Source organism: Ruditapes philippinarum, unplaced genomic scaffold (genome assembly GCF_026571515.1).
Source record: "Ruditapes philippinarum isolate M1 unplaced genomic scaffold, ASM2657151v2 ctg2717_1_1_1_1, whole genome shotgun sequence".
Taxonomy (NCBI): domain Eukaryota; kingdom Metazoa; phylum Mollusca; class Bivalvia; order Venerida; family Veneridae; genus Ruditapes; species Ruditapes philippinarum.
This window is the reverse complement of record NW_026851933.1, coordinates 142,637-159,034: the sequence shown is the minus strand read 5'-3', so window position 1 is coordinate 159,034 and position 16,398 is coordinate 142,637. Positions and strand designations below refer to the sequence as shown.

At 34.9% G+C, this 16,398-nt stretch overlaps 3 protein-coding genes across 3 annotated transcripts in view; 2 read left to right on the top strand and 1 right to left on the bottom strand.

Moving 5' to 3' along the window:
* LOC132743374 (uncharacterized) overlaps nt 1-16,398 on the bottom strand; it is a 48,812-nt gene that overhangs the window by 15,597 nt on the left and 16,817 nt on the right. The gene's annotated exons all lie outside the window — the stretch shown is intronic.
* Nucleotides 1,134-12,309, top strand: LOC132743364 (zinc finger protein 862-like). Its single transcript, XM_060731884.1, has 5 exons — nt 1,134-2,452; nt 2,703-2,935; nt 3,204-3,299; nt 10,910-11,075; nt 11,271-12,309. Exons 1-5 carry the CDS (start codon nt 1,787-1,789, stop codon nt 11,505-11,507), a joined length of 1,398 nt encoding a protein of 465 aa, XP_060587867.1. The 5' UTR covers nt 1,134-1,786; the 3' UTR covers nt 11,508-12,309.
* On the top strand, nt 11,848-14,574 carry LOC132743434 (uncharacterized). The gene is made up of 5 exons (XM_060731957.1): nt 11,848-11,863; nt 12,189-12,315; nt 12,495-12,632; nt 13,808-13,925; nt 14,187-14,574. Exons 1-5 carry the CDS (start codon nt 11,848-11,850, stop codon nt 14,400-14,402), a joined length of 615 nt encoding a protein of 204 aa, XP_060587940.1. The 3' UTR covers nt 14,403-14,574.

Below are 16,398 nucleotides of genomic sequence, written 5' to 3'. Positions count from 1 at the left end.
ATGAATTCAAACAATCACTGTGTGGACTAGGATGGCATTTTCAAACATTTAAGCACTATAGCATTGAAGAAGCCCTTATTTTCAAAGATTTCGGAATTTATTCAGTATTTTTATTTTGTAACTTTCAAATAGGATTTCTTTCACGTGAATTGGGAAAATAATATACTATTTTCAATTGGGAAAATGACCGAATATTGGCTATAAAATAAGCCCAAAAAAATCCCTGTACCCATCAGCAAACATTTGCAAAAATCAAGAAGATTCTTCCTAACCAATCTAATATCTGCATCTGATCAAGATATAGAAGTTAAAGAAGCTTTACATAAACATTAACCACCTTTATAGTTACAAATTAAATTCATCCTGTAAACTGAATAAACGTGATGCTCAAATTTAATGACTATTTAAAGATAATAGTATTGCCAGGCCATTGACAAGACTTAACAGTGTACAATACAGAACACACAATTGATGTTTCATGCTAAATATCTAACGTCTAGCCTATCTCTGGGCCTTCTACTTTCAGACAAGCAGATTTTCTAAGTTTTTACTATATACATATAAGGAAAACCTATGACCCCCCGGATGAGCCAATTTTCACACCACAGGCAAAATTTGAACAACAATTGTAGAAGTTGACTAAACGGAGTTTCATGCCAAGTATCTTAGCTCTTGCCTTTGTTATTTAAACAACTTTGGAAGAGAACCTATAGATGATATCATGTAACATATATCAAAGCTCTGGGCCTTTTACTTTATAAGTTTTTACGACATGTCCATAATGAAAATCAATGAACCCAGGGAAGAACAAATTTTGACCCCAGGGCTATACCTTGAACAATCTTGGTAGAGGTCTCCTACACATTATGTTTCATGCCAAATATTTAACCTCTAGTCTTTGTCATTCCAAGGAAGAAGATTTTTTTAAAGTTTTTACTAAATACAAGGAAAACCTATGACCCCCTGGGGGGAAGGGGGGGCCAATTGTGACACTAGGAGCAAAATTTGAAAATCTTGGACCTATAGATGATATTATATACCAAATATGGAAGATCTGGGCCTTGTACTTTCAGACAATTAGATTTTTTTAGATCCTTTTCTGGCCCGGTGACCTACTTATGCAACAGACCGGAACCATTTGAACAACTTTTAAAGGAGGCCACCCAAGGATCATCAATAGTTTCACAGGAGATGATGTTTAAAGACCAAGCATGACGACGGATGTAGGGGGATCACTGTAACTCACCATGAGCATGTTGTTTTCACATAACCCTTTAGTCGATGAGAACCAGTCTGGCTATAGTCAGAGCCAATCAGTAATATGTTTGTTCTCATGTTCCCATATTCAAAGCGCGGCATATTTTAACATGGCAAAGCTGGGGAGCCAATTTTGATTTTGTCGAAAGATTTTGTAAATGGAGTAAAACGGAGATAATCTTAATGTTTATTTCACCTATCAGGGTTCGACATTTACGGGATCCCGCGAGCCCGAGGATCGTAAAAACTCGGGAGGAATCTCTGCTGCTCAGAGCTGAAGATTCCGCCGGGATCGTTGTTATTATTGCCAATAAACTAATTCTAAATAAAGTACTTGAATAAACTAGATAAAAAATTAAGAAAATTGCAATCATTCAACTGCGTTTCAATATCGGGGATAGAAAAAAAAGAATAAAAAATAAAATTAGTTGCCTCCAACCCGGTCTTGATAATCTTTATCTTTTAGACGCTTTATTTAAATGAGTCGCCAACAACGGCAAGCGCTTGCCGATTGCAATCTATTTTCGCGATGTGGCGTTACTTAAATCAAGTGACAGAACCCCCTAAAAAGAAAACTAAAACTTCTGAAGAAAGGAAAGAGACTCAGCGCGAATATGACAGGCTTCAACGTGACCGCACCTTTCAAAATACATGGCTGACGCAATTTTCTTGGTTAGTATATGACGGTGAAAAAAAAGAAATGAAATGCAATGTTTGTATAAATTATGACAAGACAGGGTCGTTTATAACGGGTTGTGATAATATGAAATTAAAAAATATAAAGAGGCATGATCAATCTGAGTGTCACATCAATAATGTTAAACGTCAAAAGGCCAGTGTTGCTCCCGGATCATCAGCTGCAAACAAGGCTGTGAAAATGTTGAATTGTGCAGCATTTTCTAAGTTAAAACTTCTATTTAGAAATGCCCACTATATTGCTAAATCTGGCAAACCATACTCTGACTTTATATATTTGTGTCAGTTGGACATTATGAAAGGGATAGATGTTGGCACAACCTACATCAATGACAAATATTGTGCCAAATTTATAAGTGCCATTGCAGCTGTTAGGAAGCAAGAGCAAGATAGGATCATCAGTGAGGCTCCATTTATGTCAGTAATTTCAGATGGAGCCACTGACAGTTCATGTAAGGAAGCTGAAATCGTACTTGTGAGGTCTTCATTCCAGTGTCAGGTACAACTTAGTGTTAAAATTACTTTATTTCAAGTATTGGTTTTAGCAATATTTGGTCAATAAATGGCAGGCTGGTGCAGTAGATTTAAGTAATTTTGTTATTATCCTTGTTACAATATTAAGAGGAAATAGGCTTGAATTCTTAAATAAAAGTTTACTATCTTAACCATTTTTCATGAAGTCCTATGAAGCCTTCATCCATTGCTAATTTAATACAGAATATCAATGGTTCTAATGATCAACATTTCAGGTTCAAACCCATTTTATAGCTATTAGAAATGTTCAAAAAGCTGACAGCACACACATAACAGAAGCCTTATCTGATGCACTTTCTGAACGTTTCGGTGAAGCTTGGAAGAAAACACTGGTAGCTATGGGGACGGATGGAGCCTCAGTTATGCTCGGTTGCAAAACAGGTGTTGTACAGAAAATGAGGGAGCTGACAAAATCTCAGATATATGCAATTCACTGCTCGGCACATAGGTATCAATCTAAACAAGTTAATAAATAAGAGTATAACCTTTTCATTTATAAGACCAAATTCAAATTGTATGAATATTTGGGAAATAAATATTATAGATAAGTATTGTTCATTTAAAACTTTTAAGGCCACAAAAGTTAAGACAATTTTTTACATCATCTTATTCTTAGATAACTAGTACTTTTATGAATCCGTAACTTATTAGTCACTTTTGATTTACACAAATGCAAATAGTTAACATATATCACCATGTTTTTCTGTAACCAACAGATTGGAGCTTGTTTACAAAGATGCTGTGAAAAAGCTTCCCAGTAAGACCCACAACAAATGTGAAGCCCTGCTCTTGAATTTGTATCTGTTTTACAAGTAAGCATTTTTTTATCATTAACTGGTAATTTGTCAGCATAAGTAAGTTTACAAAATACTGTCATTTAACTGCTAAGGCTCATCATTCATTAGTAATTGCTTAACCCTTTCACTGCCATAAGGACGGCTTAAGCCGTCCCTGTTATTATCGGCGTATTTGCCATATGGACGGCTTTAGCTGTTTTTATAATAATAATAGTAATAATAATAAATCAATAATAATAATAACTAGAAATGTGTCCATAGGACACGGGTGCCCCCACCGCGACACTGTTCTGTCAATCTTTTTACTAAGTCAAGGGAAATAACTCTACAAATACTGGATAAATCCACAAGCCAAGCCCCAGGTGCAAATCTAAACAAGGAACATCGCAATGCGATGCAACCAGGTTTTCAGCAAAATATTTCACAGAAGCTTTGTCATGAAGGGGCATTTGTTTTTTATTGAATTTTTAGGAGGAATTATGGCTTTTTTAATATTCCTCAAACAAAAATGTTTGAGAAATTTTATTTTGTCTATTCGCCTTTTTTCCCCAAATGTTTTAGAAAGGTAAACAGTACTTTATTTTTGCTTAATTTTTGAAGTTGCGCACTGTAGAAATTGTTCACTATTTATTCTGTATAAGGAAAAAATATACAAAGGGCCATAATTCGGTCAAATATTATCCAATCATAAAACCCCGGCAATATGTGCCAGGCACTTGATAACAAAGCTTCTAAGAAAGTTTGGTCAAAATCCGTTGAGAAATGTAGGAGGAGTTGCGCACAGAAGAAATTGTTCACTATATATTATGTATAAGGAAAAAATATACAAGGGCCATTATTCGGTCAAATATTATCCAATCACAAAACCCCAACAATATGTGCCAGGCACTTGATAACAAAGCTTCTAAGAAAGTTTGGTCAAAATCCGTTGAGAAATGTAGGAGGAGTTGCGCACAGAAGAAATTGTTCACTATATATTCTGTATAAGGTAAAAAAACAAAGGGCCATAATTAGGTCAAATGTATACCAATTGCAAAACCCTGGCAATATGTGTCAGGGCACTTGATGACAAAGCTTCTGAGAAAGTTTGGTCAAAACCCGTTGAGAAATGTAGGAGGAGTTGCGCACAGAAGAAATTGTTCACTATATATTCTGTATGAGGAAAAAAAACAAAGGGCCATAATTAGGTCAAATATATACCAATTGCAAAACCCTGGCAATATGTGTCAGGGCACTTGATGACAAAGCTTCTGTGAAAGTTTGGTCAAAATCCGTTGAGAAATGTAGGAGGAGTTGCACACAAAAGAAATTGTTCACTATATATTTTATATAAGGAAAAAAAACAAAGGGCCATAATTAGGTCAAATATTATGTAATCGCAAAACCCCGACAATATGCGCCAGGGCACTTGATGACAAAGCTTCTGTGAAAGTTTGGTCAAAATCCGTTGAGAAATGTAGGAGGAGTTGCGCACAGAAGAAATTGTTTACGCCCGCCCGCCCGCCCGTCCGCCCATCCGCCCGCCGACATACCTCAATCTAATAACCAGTTTTTTCCTTCGGAAAACCTGGTTAAATATGCTGAGCAACCTGCCCATAAGGTTTATTGACTATGTCAAATCCTTTTTGAGAAACTTGCGACACAATTTGAAAATTGCAAAAATTTTCTACATGAAGGGCAATAACTCTAAAAATACTAAATAAATCCAGACGAAAATACCTGGTGCACAACTGCACATGCTGATCAAGATTCCTGTAAAGTTACATGACTCTACGTCAAATACTTTTTGAGTTATGTGCGACACATGTTGAAAATTGCCAAATTTTACTAAGTCAAGGGCAATAACTCTGAAAATACTAAAAATATCCAGACGAAAATACCCAGGTGCACAACTACACATGCTGATCAACATTCCTGTAAAGTTTCATGACTCTAGGTCAAATACTTTTTGAGTTATGTGCGACACAAGTTAAAAATTGCAAAATTTTACTAAGTCAAGGGCAATAACTCTAAAAATACTAAAAATATGCACACGAAAATACCCAGGTGCACAACAACACATGCTGATCAACATTCCTGTAAAGTTTCATGACTCTAGGTCAAATACTTTTTGAGTTACATGCGACACAAGTTGAAAATTGCAAAATTTTACTAAGTCAAGGGCAATAACTCTGAAAATACTAAAAATATCCAGACCAAAATACCCAGGTGCACAACTACACATGCTGATCAACATTCCTGTAAAGTTTCATGACTCTAGGTCAAATACTTTTTGGAGTTACATGCGACACAAGTTGAAAATTGCAAAATTTTACTAAGTCAAGGGCAATAACTCTGAAAATACTAAAAATATCCAGACCAAAAATACCCAGGTGCACAACTACACATGCTGATCAACATTCCTGTAAAGTTTCATGACTCTAGGTCAAATACTTTTGGAGTTACATGCGACACAAGTTGAAAATTGCAAAATTTACTAAGTCAAGGTAATAACTCTGAAAATACTAAAAATATCCAGACGAAAATACCCAGGTGCACAACTACACATGCTGATCAACATTCCTGTAAAGTTTCATGACTGTAGGTCAAATACTTTTGGAGTTACATGCGACACAAGTTGAAAATTGCAAAATTTTACTAAGTCAAGGGCAATAACTCTGAAAATACTAAAAATATCCAGACCAAAATACCCAGGTGCACAACTACACATGCTGATCAACATTCCTGTAAAGTTTCATGACTCTAGGTCAAATACTTTTTGAGTTACGTGCGACACAAAAGTGAACGGACGGACGGACGGAAGGACGGACGGAAGGACGGACAGACGGACGGACGGAAGGACGGACGGACAAGGGTAAATCTAAATGCCCGCCACTAACATGGGGGCACAATAAAAATAATAATAAATATTAAGAAAATTATACCATCGACAATAATTATTATTATACTAACAGATTTGGAAACATATATAATTATTATAATACTTATAACAAATAATAATAATTATATTAATTAATTATATAGTAATTTCTTAGAAAATCCTCTGGCAAATAGGTGAACAACAAGAGGGCCATGATGGCCCTGAGGTCGCTCACCTGTATATAGCACCCCCCCCCCCCCCCAATTTTTTACCCAAGGGCTTTTATTTGTTTATTTGAACAGACTTGGTAGACACCCATAAGAAGATGTTTCATGCAAAACATCTAAGTTCTAGCTCATTGGGTTTTTTAAAAGAAGATTTTTTAAGTTTTTACTATACACATATAGGGCCAAAAAAAAAAAATTGTTTGTTTAGGGTAACCTTCCCAAAATTTCTAGGTAGGGTAGGTAGGGATTTTTTTTTATTTTTTTTATTTTTTTTTTTTCAAAATCAGTCGTAAGTTCAGAGTGTTTTCTTGCACATGGCAGTCTTTCCTACACTACTGACATTGCTTGACTTTGTATTATCATATTTTATCATATAAACAATAATTCTGATTAAAATCTGCATATCTTTAATGCCATTTAATGTTATTTCAATATTGAATAAAGACAATATACCCAAACATGTGTTAATTTTGATGTTTGTTTGCTACAGGCACTACTTTAAAGTTTGACTCTAACCTGAACAGCAAACATTGCAGATTCTCATCAGCTTGCATGGTTGCAATTCTGCTGATCTGAGTCTACATTTGGTTGCATGGTAGGAGTTAAGGACAATAAAAGACCTAAAATGACATGCTGTGATCTGGCTTTCAAAGTTTCAGTTAAAAAAATCTAGACTTATTCTGTTTTTCACTATTTGATATTCATGCATTAAATACTGCACATTTCATTGAATTAACAATCTTGAAGCTCTTACAGTATTACAAAGTTTATATTTTGACACTGTGGTACAATTTAACAAAATGTATAATTCTGAATTGCACTTTTGATACACTGGTTCACATAAAAAGTGCAAACACTTCTATTTGTAAAATGACACCCTTGTCAATCAAATACTATTTATTTCTATCAGATACATGTATATTCAACATATCAAAGACAATAGCCAAGCTTTTTGATGAATTGGCATTTTTGTAGATGTCATTCAAAGTGTCGTCTCATAGTTTCCATGGCCCATCTGAAAAAAAAAAGCAAAGACTAGGTCTCTCAATAACACATGGAAAATGGGATACATTTGTGACGGTATGAAACAAAATGATGCACAGTCGAGTCAGACTCCAAGTCGGGTAAAAATTTGTTTCAGTATGCAAAAGAGGATGAAAAATATACTGGAAAAGCTTTGCAGATCTCCAGAATAGCTATGTACATATGACCTGCGGCTATACTTTATACTCAAGTGCACTTAGTCTTGATTTTCAGTGGGACCAGGGTCTCATTCATTTTGAAGTGTGGCACAGGACATATCAAAACAGCTTTTCAAATTTTTAAATATTAAAAGAAAATAAAAAAAATAGTGGCATTGATTTGAACTAAATGTGTTAAACCTTGTTATTTATGCAATAAAATATCAATATACTAAAAAAAAAAGAAATTTCACTGACAGGTATGCATGATCCGAGTACGAAAATTATGGGTATGTTCGTTCTCGGTGTCAAAATTTTCCACCGGCAGGTAATATCGTCGGATTTTCGCATGGAATCAATGCAATATATATTTTCTATCAAAATTGTCTATGAACAGATCCTTATTTACACGTAAATTTACCACAGTAAAGCCAGAAAGTCAGAAATCACCCAGGTCCGAAAGATGAGATCGTCATGACATGTATACTGGTGCCTCATATTTCCGTGGTACTTAACTGTTTAACACAGACAACAAAAGTTAAGAGGATAAAATTCTGGAAAACACAGTGCATATTGTAGGATAGACATGTCAATTGCATCAGAGTTTATTCCATTTAATGTTTGCATGTAAGCAATTATGTATACAACATTGTAATAACACCCACCTTGCAGCCTTGTGAGTAAATTTGTGTTCTCATATTTCCAAGGCAATTACATTTTAAACAGTTTCAAAAGCAAAAACCAATAGTAAACTTTATTTTTAATAGTACACCTATACCTAGGCTCATCTGAAAGGGGCAATTTTCTCTTGGGCATTTATCATATACCTCAATGGTTGTTTAACAAAGAAGATTTTCTTAAAAAGGTTTGAAATCTAAAACAAAAATGGTGAAATATTAAATAACTTTGCTCTAATCTGAATAAAATAAATCTTTTTAGTTCTATTTGAAACATTTTCGATAGAAATATAATAAAATAGTAAAAGTAAAACTTACCGGAAGGTTCATTAAGTCGAGGAGGCAGCTTAGACTTTTTTAGCCTGATACCTTGGAAATATGGGTACCACGGAAATACGAGGCACCAGTATACATTATAGCCTGGTATTTACGCTTGAAATACTACATCAACAAAGAGATCAAACGGGTCGAACACACATGCTAACAACTGGATTCTACATACTTTTAAATGGTTTTATCCTCCACGAGTGACACTAAGTCCTATGTGCCTGTATTTTAAGAAAAAATCTTCATGTATAAGAAATTCCTAAATCGGAAGTGTTTTCCCGCAACACGTGCTTGGTACCCCGTTCCGCTCTATGTCAATGTATGTAAAACGGAAGCCAGAGAATACTTCCGGTAGGAATTACCTTCTAAAAATATCGTCGTCATGTAGAATTTTTGTTTCCAATAGCGTGATATTCATTGGACCGCAATACAGCACGAACCAATCAAAAACACGTATAACTAAAATGACCGATCCAAATCGTCTGAGAGTTTTACGACAGCGTCTCAAGCGTTCAATTCGCATTTATCCGCCCTTTGAAACTCTCTATTCGCTAACGAATATATTTTTTTTTGTTCAGAAACGGAAAAAAATAGTTAGGGTCGGCGCATTTTTATAGGTAGGGTCGGGTTACCCGAAACAAACATATTTTTTTTTTAGGCCTAGTTAAAAACAATGACACCCCTTGGGCAGGGACAGTTTTGACCCCTGGGCTTTTATTTGAACAAACTTTGTAGATATTTACTGAAAGATATTTCATGCTTAATATCTAAACTCTAGTTATTTGGGTTTTTTCAAAGAAGATTTTCAAGTTTTTGCTATGCATATAAGGAAAATCAATGACCCCTGGCGGGGCCAGTTTTGACCCCAGGGCTTTTATTTGAACATACTTGGTAGACACCCATTAGAACATGTCTCATGCTAAATATCTTAGCTCTAGCTCTTTGGTTCTTTAAAAGAAGATTTTTTAAGTTTTTACTATATGCATATAGGGAAAATCAATGACCCCCTGGGGCGGGGCCAAATTTGACCCCAGGGCTTTTATTTGAACAAAACTTGGTAGACATTCACTAGAAGATGTTTCATGCCAAATATCTTTTAGCTCTAGCTCTTACAGTTCTTTAAAAGAAGATTTTTTAAGTTTTTACTATATGCATATAGGGAAAATCAATGACCCCCCTGGGGCGGGGCCAATTTTTGACCCAGGGCTTTTATTTGAACAAACTTTGTAGACATTCACTAGAAGATGTTTTATGCCAAAAATCTAAGCTCTAGCTCTTACCGTTCTTTAAAAGAAGATTTTTAGGTTTTTACTATATGCATATAGGGAAAAATCAATTACCCCCCAGGGCGGGGCCAATTTGACCCAGGGCTTTTATTTGAACAAACTTGAATAGACATTCACTAGAAGATGTTTCATGCCAAATATCTTAGCTCTAGCTCTTTGGGTTCTTTAAAGAAGATTTTTTAAGTTTTTACTATATGCATATAGGGAAAAATCAATGACCCCCCTGGGGCGGGGCCAATTTTTGACCCCAGGGCTTTTATTTGAACAAACTTGGTAGACATTCACTAGAAGATGTTTCATGCCAAATATCTTAGCTCTAGCTCTTACAGTTCTTTAAAGAAGATTTTTTAAGTTTTTACTATATACATATAGGGAAAATCAATGACCCCCCGGGCGGGGCCAATTTTGACCCCAGGGCTTTTATTTGAACAAACTTGGTAGACACTCACTAGAAGATGTTCCATGCCAAATATCTTAGCTCTTAGCTCTTACAGTTCTTTAATAGAAGATTTTTAAGTTTTTACTATATGTATATAGGGAAAATCAATGACCCCCCGGGGCGGGGCCAATTTTGACCCCAGGGCTTTTATTTGAACAAACTTGGTAGACACTCACTAGAAGATGTTTCATGCCAAATATCTAAGCTCTAGCTCTTAGGGTTGTTTAAAAGAAGATATTTAAAGATTTTTCTTTCGGTTGACATGGCAACCAGAGTTCTGCATGGAATTAAATTCTTTGAACAATTTTTAAAGGTGACCACCAAAGGAACATTCCTGTGAAGTTTGGATGAAATTGGCTCAGTGGTTTATGAGGAGATGTCATTTAAAGCAAAAGTTTACGGACGGACGACGGACGGACGGACGGACGCCGGACGAAAAGCGATCACAAAAGCTCATCCTGTCACTTTGTGACAGGTGAGCTAATAAAACAATAACCCTATGGCAGCGAAAGGGTTAAATATAAAGACAAATACCTATCAATTTTGGACTGGAATACAGTTTCATATTTACATTTGGTGAAAAAGTTATTGGTATACTTTATCATGAAAATGCTATTTCCATTCACAGGTTCAGCCCACTGAACAGAGCAAACCTTACAGAGTCGTTCAAGGCTATGGGAATTTCTCCAAAGGTACCTACACGAGTTGGTGGAACAAGATGGCTGCCCCACACGAAATTGGCTTTAAAGAATTTTCTTCATAGTTACGAGGCCATAACACAGCACCTAGAACAGGTATTTTTTTTAAAAAAAAACACATGTCCTTCTAACAAAGAACATTAACAATTTATATTTTAACATAAATTAACCTATTGGCTTAACTCAAATCATAAATGTAAATTCTTCTTAACAATTTATTAGTCTAAAACAGAAACATGGAATTAAGCACTTATATAAATTTAGGATTAAATAATTTCATTTGCTTTCTAGATACAGAACCCATCTGATCCTTCACACAGGAAAGACTCGGCAGCCAAAGGAAAGCATTTTCTTAGTGTCATGAAAAGTGAAAATACCATGTTTTGGATGCATTTTCTTCTGGATGTTGTTGTATGCTTGAGTATGGCACCTGAGGCCATACAAGAGGAAAATGCTAATCTGGCAGATATCTGGAATGAACTTGAAACAGTAAAATCTACTCTGAAAAAGTTTAAGAGCAGGTACTGATTTCTGGAATATTAGACTAGTTACTATATCTCCTATTCAGCTAAACAGCTTATCTATGTCTCCTATAATAGCATGTTGTATTTGTTGTGGCAGTTTGTATTGTAGCCTGTTTCTGTTGTGCTTTTATATATTCAAATCTGCTAGCTAGTATAACACTTTCTTGTAATCCTATCACTAATCTTTACCTTTACTTATATCATTTGTGCTATGCTTTATTTACTGTTTTGCTTAACCCTTTGTATGCTCTGCTTTAACAGTTTTGCTTACTAATAACCTGCTTTTTGACAGCAATGGACCAAATCTGCGAAAATTTGAATCTGAAAAGCAACATGATGAAGTCATGATTATTGATTCGAGTAGGTCACTGTTTCTCGATGAACTAGTTAGTGCCATAGACTGAAGATTCAGTGGTGACCTTCATTTATTTCGAGGCAGTTCCTTTATTAATTTTAGGAACTGGCCACAGTCTTCAAATGATGGAATAGGTACGAAGAGATTTAGGTATTGTGATTAAACCAAGCAACTTGATTTGATGTAAGAAGTAATTAACTGATTACTATTGCAGTTCATGCACATCCTTAACATCATACATAAAAATTGCTTCACCAATAGCCAGTAAGTAAACATTTTTTGTCATTAAAAGTCAGTTGATTAACTTTAAAACTAATTTCCTGTCTTCAGATGAGTTTGGTGATGAAGACATACAGTCTGTTTTGGCAGTTTGTGAGTCAAGCCTCAAAGAAGCTAATGTTGAAGTTGACAACATAGAACATGAATGGTCAAGACTGAAAACAGAGTTGTACAACAGGTATATCCAATGTTTAAGTAGCTATTCACTGTCCTTATCATAATAATTTCAGCAGGAAAATCAATTATTGCCATAAATTTAACTTTTAAAAGTATATTATTACATTGACATCCTGATGCAATCTTTATATTGGTTAGCAATTCATTTACATATATTACATATTCGTTTTTTTTTAATAGCAACAGGGACATACATAGCTTGAAATGGAAACAACTGTGGGAACAACTGCATACAAAATACCCAAACATGTTTAGCTTAGTCACATACCTACAGACACTTCCTTCAAGCTCAGTTGATGCAGAAAGAGGGTTTTCAAGGTATGAGTTTATGTCTGTAATAAATTTCAATATCATTTTTCTTCATTGGTTTTCTGTTGTAACCAGTCTTTACTGGTTATGGTTTAAATTTTGTTAGACTGTATATATTCTTCACTATATTATAGAATGAAGATGGTAAAGAGTGACTGGCGCTCCAAACTGAGGGATGATCATTTGACTGACTTAAAGCTAGTTTGTATTGAAACAAGAGCTGTCAGAAGGACAGCGCGCTCGACTTTTTTAGTGCTTGCCTATAAAACAAAACTTTGACAGTTAAGGGCACACAAGACTTTAACTAGGAATTTCTAAGTACAAATCAAGAAACATTTTCACAGAGTTATCTTCTCTTGCTTACAGATAGGTCTCATGATGGCACATAAGAACTCCAACTTCCAAAGTAATATCTCAAATGGTTAAGTCAACAAGTGGACAAGAATGAAAATCTTAACTGAGTTTCTAAGTCAAAAAGGGCCATAATTCAAATAAAATCCTTAACAGAATTACCTTCTCCTGCCATGTTTGGGACCAATGATGGTAAACAAGTATTCAACTTTCAAATTAATATCTCAAACAGTTCAGTCAAAAAGTGGACTGGGTACTAAAAACTTAACCAAGATTCGTAAGTCGATAAAAGGCCTTAATTTTTAAAACAAATCCTTGACAGAGTTACCTTCTCTTGCGTACAGATGGGGGTAATGATGTGAAATAGCATTAAAAGTTTCAAAGCAATATCTCAAAGGGTTAAGGCAATAAGTGGATTTTACCCATATTCAATGTATTTTCTAAGTCAAAAAGGGGCATAATTCTGTCAAAAACCTTGACAGAGTTATGTCCTCTTGTCTGTTGATGAAGGTCGTGATGGTAAACAAGTATGGTCAGTTTCAAAGCAATACCTCCAATGGTTTTGAAATAAAGTGAGGTGGTACAAAAAACTTAACCAAGCTCAATACACTTTCTAAGTCAAAAAAGGGCCATAATTCTGTCAAAAACCTTGACAGAGTTATGTACTCTTGTCTGTAGATGGAGGTTATGATGGTGAACAAGTATGGTAAGTTTCAAAGCCATACTTGTAATACTTCTGAAATAAAGTGGGGTGGTACGAAAAACTTAACCAAGGTGTGACGCCAACGCTAACGCCGACGCCGGGGCGAGTAGGATAGCTCCCCTTTTCATAGAAAAGTCGAGCTAATAACAAACGACATTTCAAGCTATGACCCAGAGCCTGCTGTCCACCTATGGAATTCCTGTGCCCTAAGAGCAAGGAGGCCTTATCATAATGAGAGAAATTTAAAGGTTATCCAGGATCTTTCTATTTTTTTTTTTTATTTCTATTGAATCTTAGCATACATTAATACCAAAAAGGTAAATTTAAGGCAGACATGGTCATCACCATTAGACTCAACATAACTTATTTAAGCATGACTGTTATCTGCAGGACTTGATAATTATTTACATCAAATAAAAATAAAGTATTGAAACTTCTAACCAAATTATTTTACTTCAGTATTACTATTTTGAAATCTGTGGTAGTAATGCCCAGGTCTTATGTTTCAGAGATGTGTCAATGACAATGTTGTCAGAACGCAACCAGAGGATAAAACCATACAACATCCAGAAGTAGAGTATGATATTAATACCATTGTTCAGTCATTGGGTGAAGAAGATGATGAAGAGGAGGAGGATGATGAAGAAGAAGAAAACCGTTGCCTGCAACATGACAGAGATATATTGCAAGCAAAAGCTATGAGATTGCTATTGTCTTCTCTGTAATTGTGGTGAAAAATAAAACAAGAAATACTCTAAAATCGTGTAGTTATTGTTATAATAAAATTCATATTCATGACCAAAATCATAAATGTGGGATCCTTAAACTTGAGGAGGAATCTCTTGTCTGAGAGCTGAAGATTCCTGCTGGATCCCAAGTGATTTATGTTAAGGTTGAACCCTGCCTATTGCATTGTTTATATTTATGTCGAAGTTTAAAATTGACCATCATCGAGAAGAATTATATCTTCTTTGTTGAAGGACAAAAGGATCATGTGAAAATATTGGAAATGGAATAAAATACAAGGTGATTTTGACGGAAAGTGTGCAGATTTTTTCCGGCAAACATTTTTATCATGTGTATTATTATAGACTTTGAAATGTGAAATTTTTTTCAAAATGGCTTAAAATAAGTTTTTTATAAATATATATGATTAGTTCATGTGCTGGGATTGACAAATATACATTTTATATAGATTTTAAAGGAGTTTTGAGGTCCACACCAAAGTGTCTGTGCCTCAGATGACTTACTTTTGTGTTTCACAAAGGCTGAAATTGCTGTCAGTTGGTGGGGCTTTGCCCTTTCTAAACCATTTTTCCCCCTCTGAACCCCCAAATAGGGGTATTGCCTCCATGAGCCTACTGGGAAAGGAAGCAAAGACCCCCATTCTACTTTTCAAAATCCTACTTTAAAACAAAACTACCATCCCTTAAAAAATTTGTATTATGATTTGCATTTTCAGAGAAAGCTATTTTTAGCCATGCAATCAAAACGATTTTTACATAGGCATTAGAAGAAGTATCAAACTACCGTTATCCATGGAAGTTAAACAAATTGTTGATTTTTGTTAGAAAAAACATGTTTGGAGTAATTTTTAACAAATAAACTTGAAATAATAGTCAATTTTTAATGTGCAAGGTTATTTTGCCAGTTTACCTGTTGGCTATATGGACAACGTCATGTTCGTTCTCTTCATCGTGAAAATTTCCTATTCAGTATTGGTTTTCCCAGCATTAAAATTAGCATTCAGATTGATTTCAAAATTATGAAATCTCGTCAATGATTGGCTGTTTGAACTTTGAAGTCACCAGAAATAATTTCTTATATCGCCACACTCAGATCTAAAAGCGGAGCGTGATTTAGAGCTGATTTTAATCAGATTGCAGGTTTTTTGGTAATTTCTATTGATCAAGATTCTCAGCATATTTGAAATGATGTTCATTTAGCATCTATGTAGCCAAGTCTGACATTCCAGGTTGTGTATGTGCTATTGACTAGCACTTCATTTTTGCTTAAAAAAGCCTGTTTCACTTAAGATTTTCTAGCACTAAACATTCTCAACATAAAATAAAATCCAAGGAAACTTGGATAGAAAAATTTAAATGGTTGTTAATAAAAGTTGTTGATGAACATGTAAATTATTTTTCTACATGTTATTGTAAAGCAAATTTATTATATGATTACTTCTTATGAAAAAAGTAATAGCACAATTTTACAGTCTAGTGCAATTGATAGAAATCAAAACAACATTCCAGCAAATGCTCATCAATTCTAAACTTCCAAAAGCTACACAAAACAGCACAAAGCTCAGACTCAAGGGCCTGACTGTGTTGAATATGTCTTAATTTGTAGGAAATTAATTTTTTTTTAAAAACAAGAGGGCCATGATGGCCCTGAGATGCTCACCAGAAACAACTGCTTTTCAGTGTTGGAAATTATCCATTGTCAATATTTTCTCATATTAAATTCACAGTAGGGAATCACGTGACTTTTACGGTTACGCGTACAGACAATATGGCGGCCTAAAAACCTCGCTTTTTCATGTGTTTTTCAGGTAATTCTTTATTATATCCCTTTTACTTACATACGAGACCTGTTGCAGCCTACGCGGAATAAAGAATTGTTGCCGCCTATACCTTATTTTCCACCCCTGTGCTCATAGCTTTTACAGACACCCAAAAATTCAACAGGAATTTTCAATGTTGACAAGTATTTTTCGGG

Excerpts from the sequence above, each read along its gene's own strand:
- LOC132743434 (XM_060731957.1), top strand. Across the intron at positions 12,316-12,494 it reads AAAACAGAGTTGTACAACAG|CAACAGGGACATACATAGCT; the intron begins GTATATCCAATG and ends TTTTTTTAATAG. Across the intron at positions 13,926-14,186 it reads ATAATGAGAGAAATTTAAAG|AGATGTGTCAATGACAATGT; the intron begins GTTATCCAGGAT and ends CTTATGTTTCAG.
- LOC132743364 (XM_060731884.1), top strand. The coding sequence starts at position 1,787 with ATGTGGCGTTACTTAAATCAAGTGACAGAACCCCCTAAAAAGAAAACT. Across the intron at positions 2,936-3,203 it reads ATTCACTGCTCGGCACATAG|ATTGGAGCTTGTTTACAAAG; the intron begins GTATCAATCTAA and ends TGTAACCAACAG. Across the intron at positions 11,076-11,270 it reads TAACACAGCACCTAGAACAG|ATACAGAACCCATCTGATCC; the intron begins GTATTTTTTTTA and ends TTTGCTTTCTAG.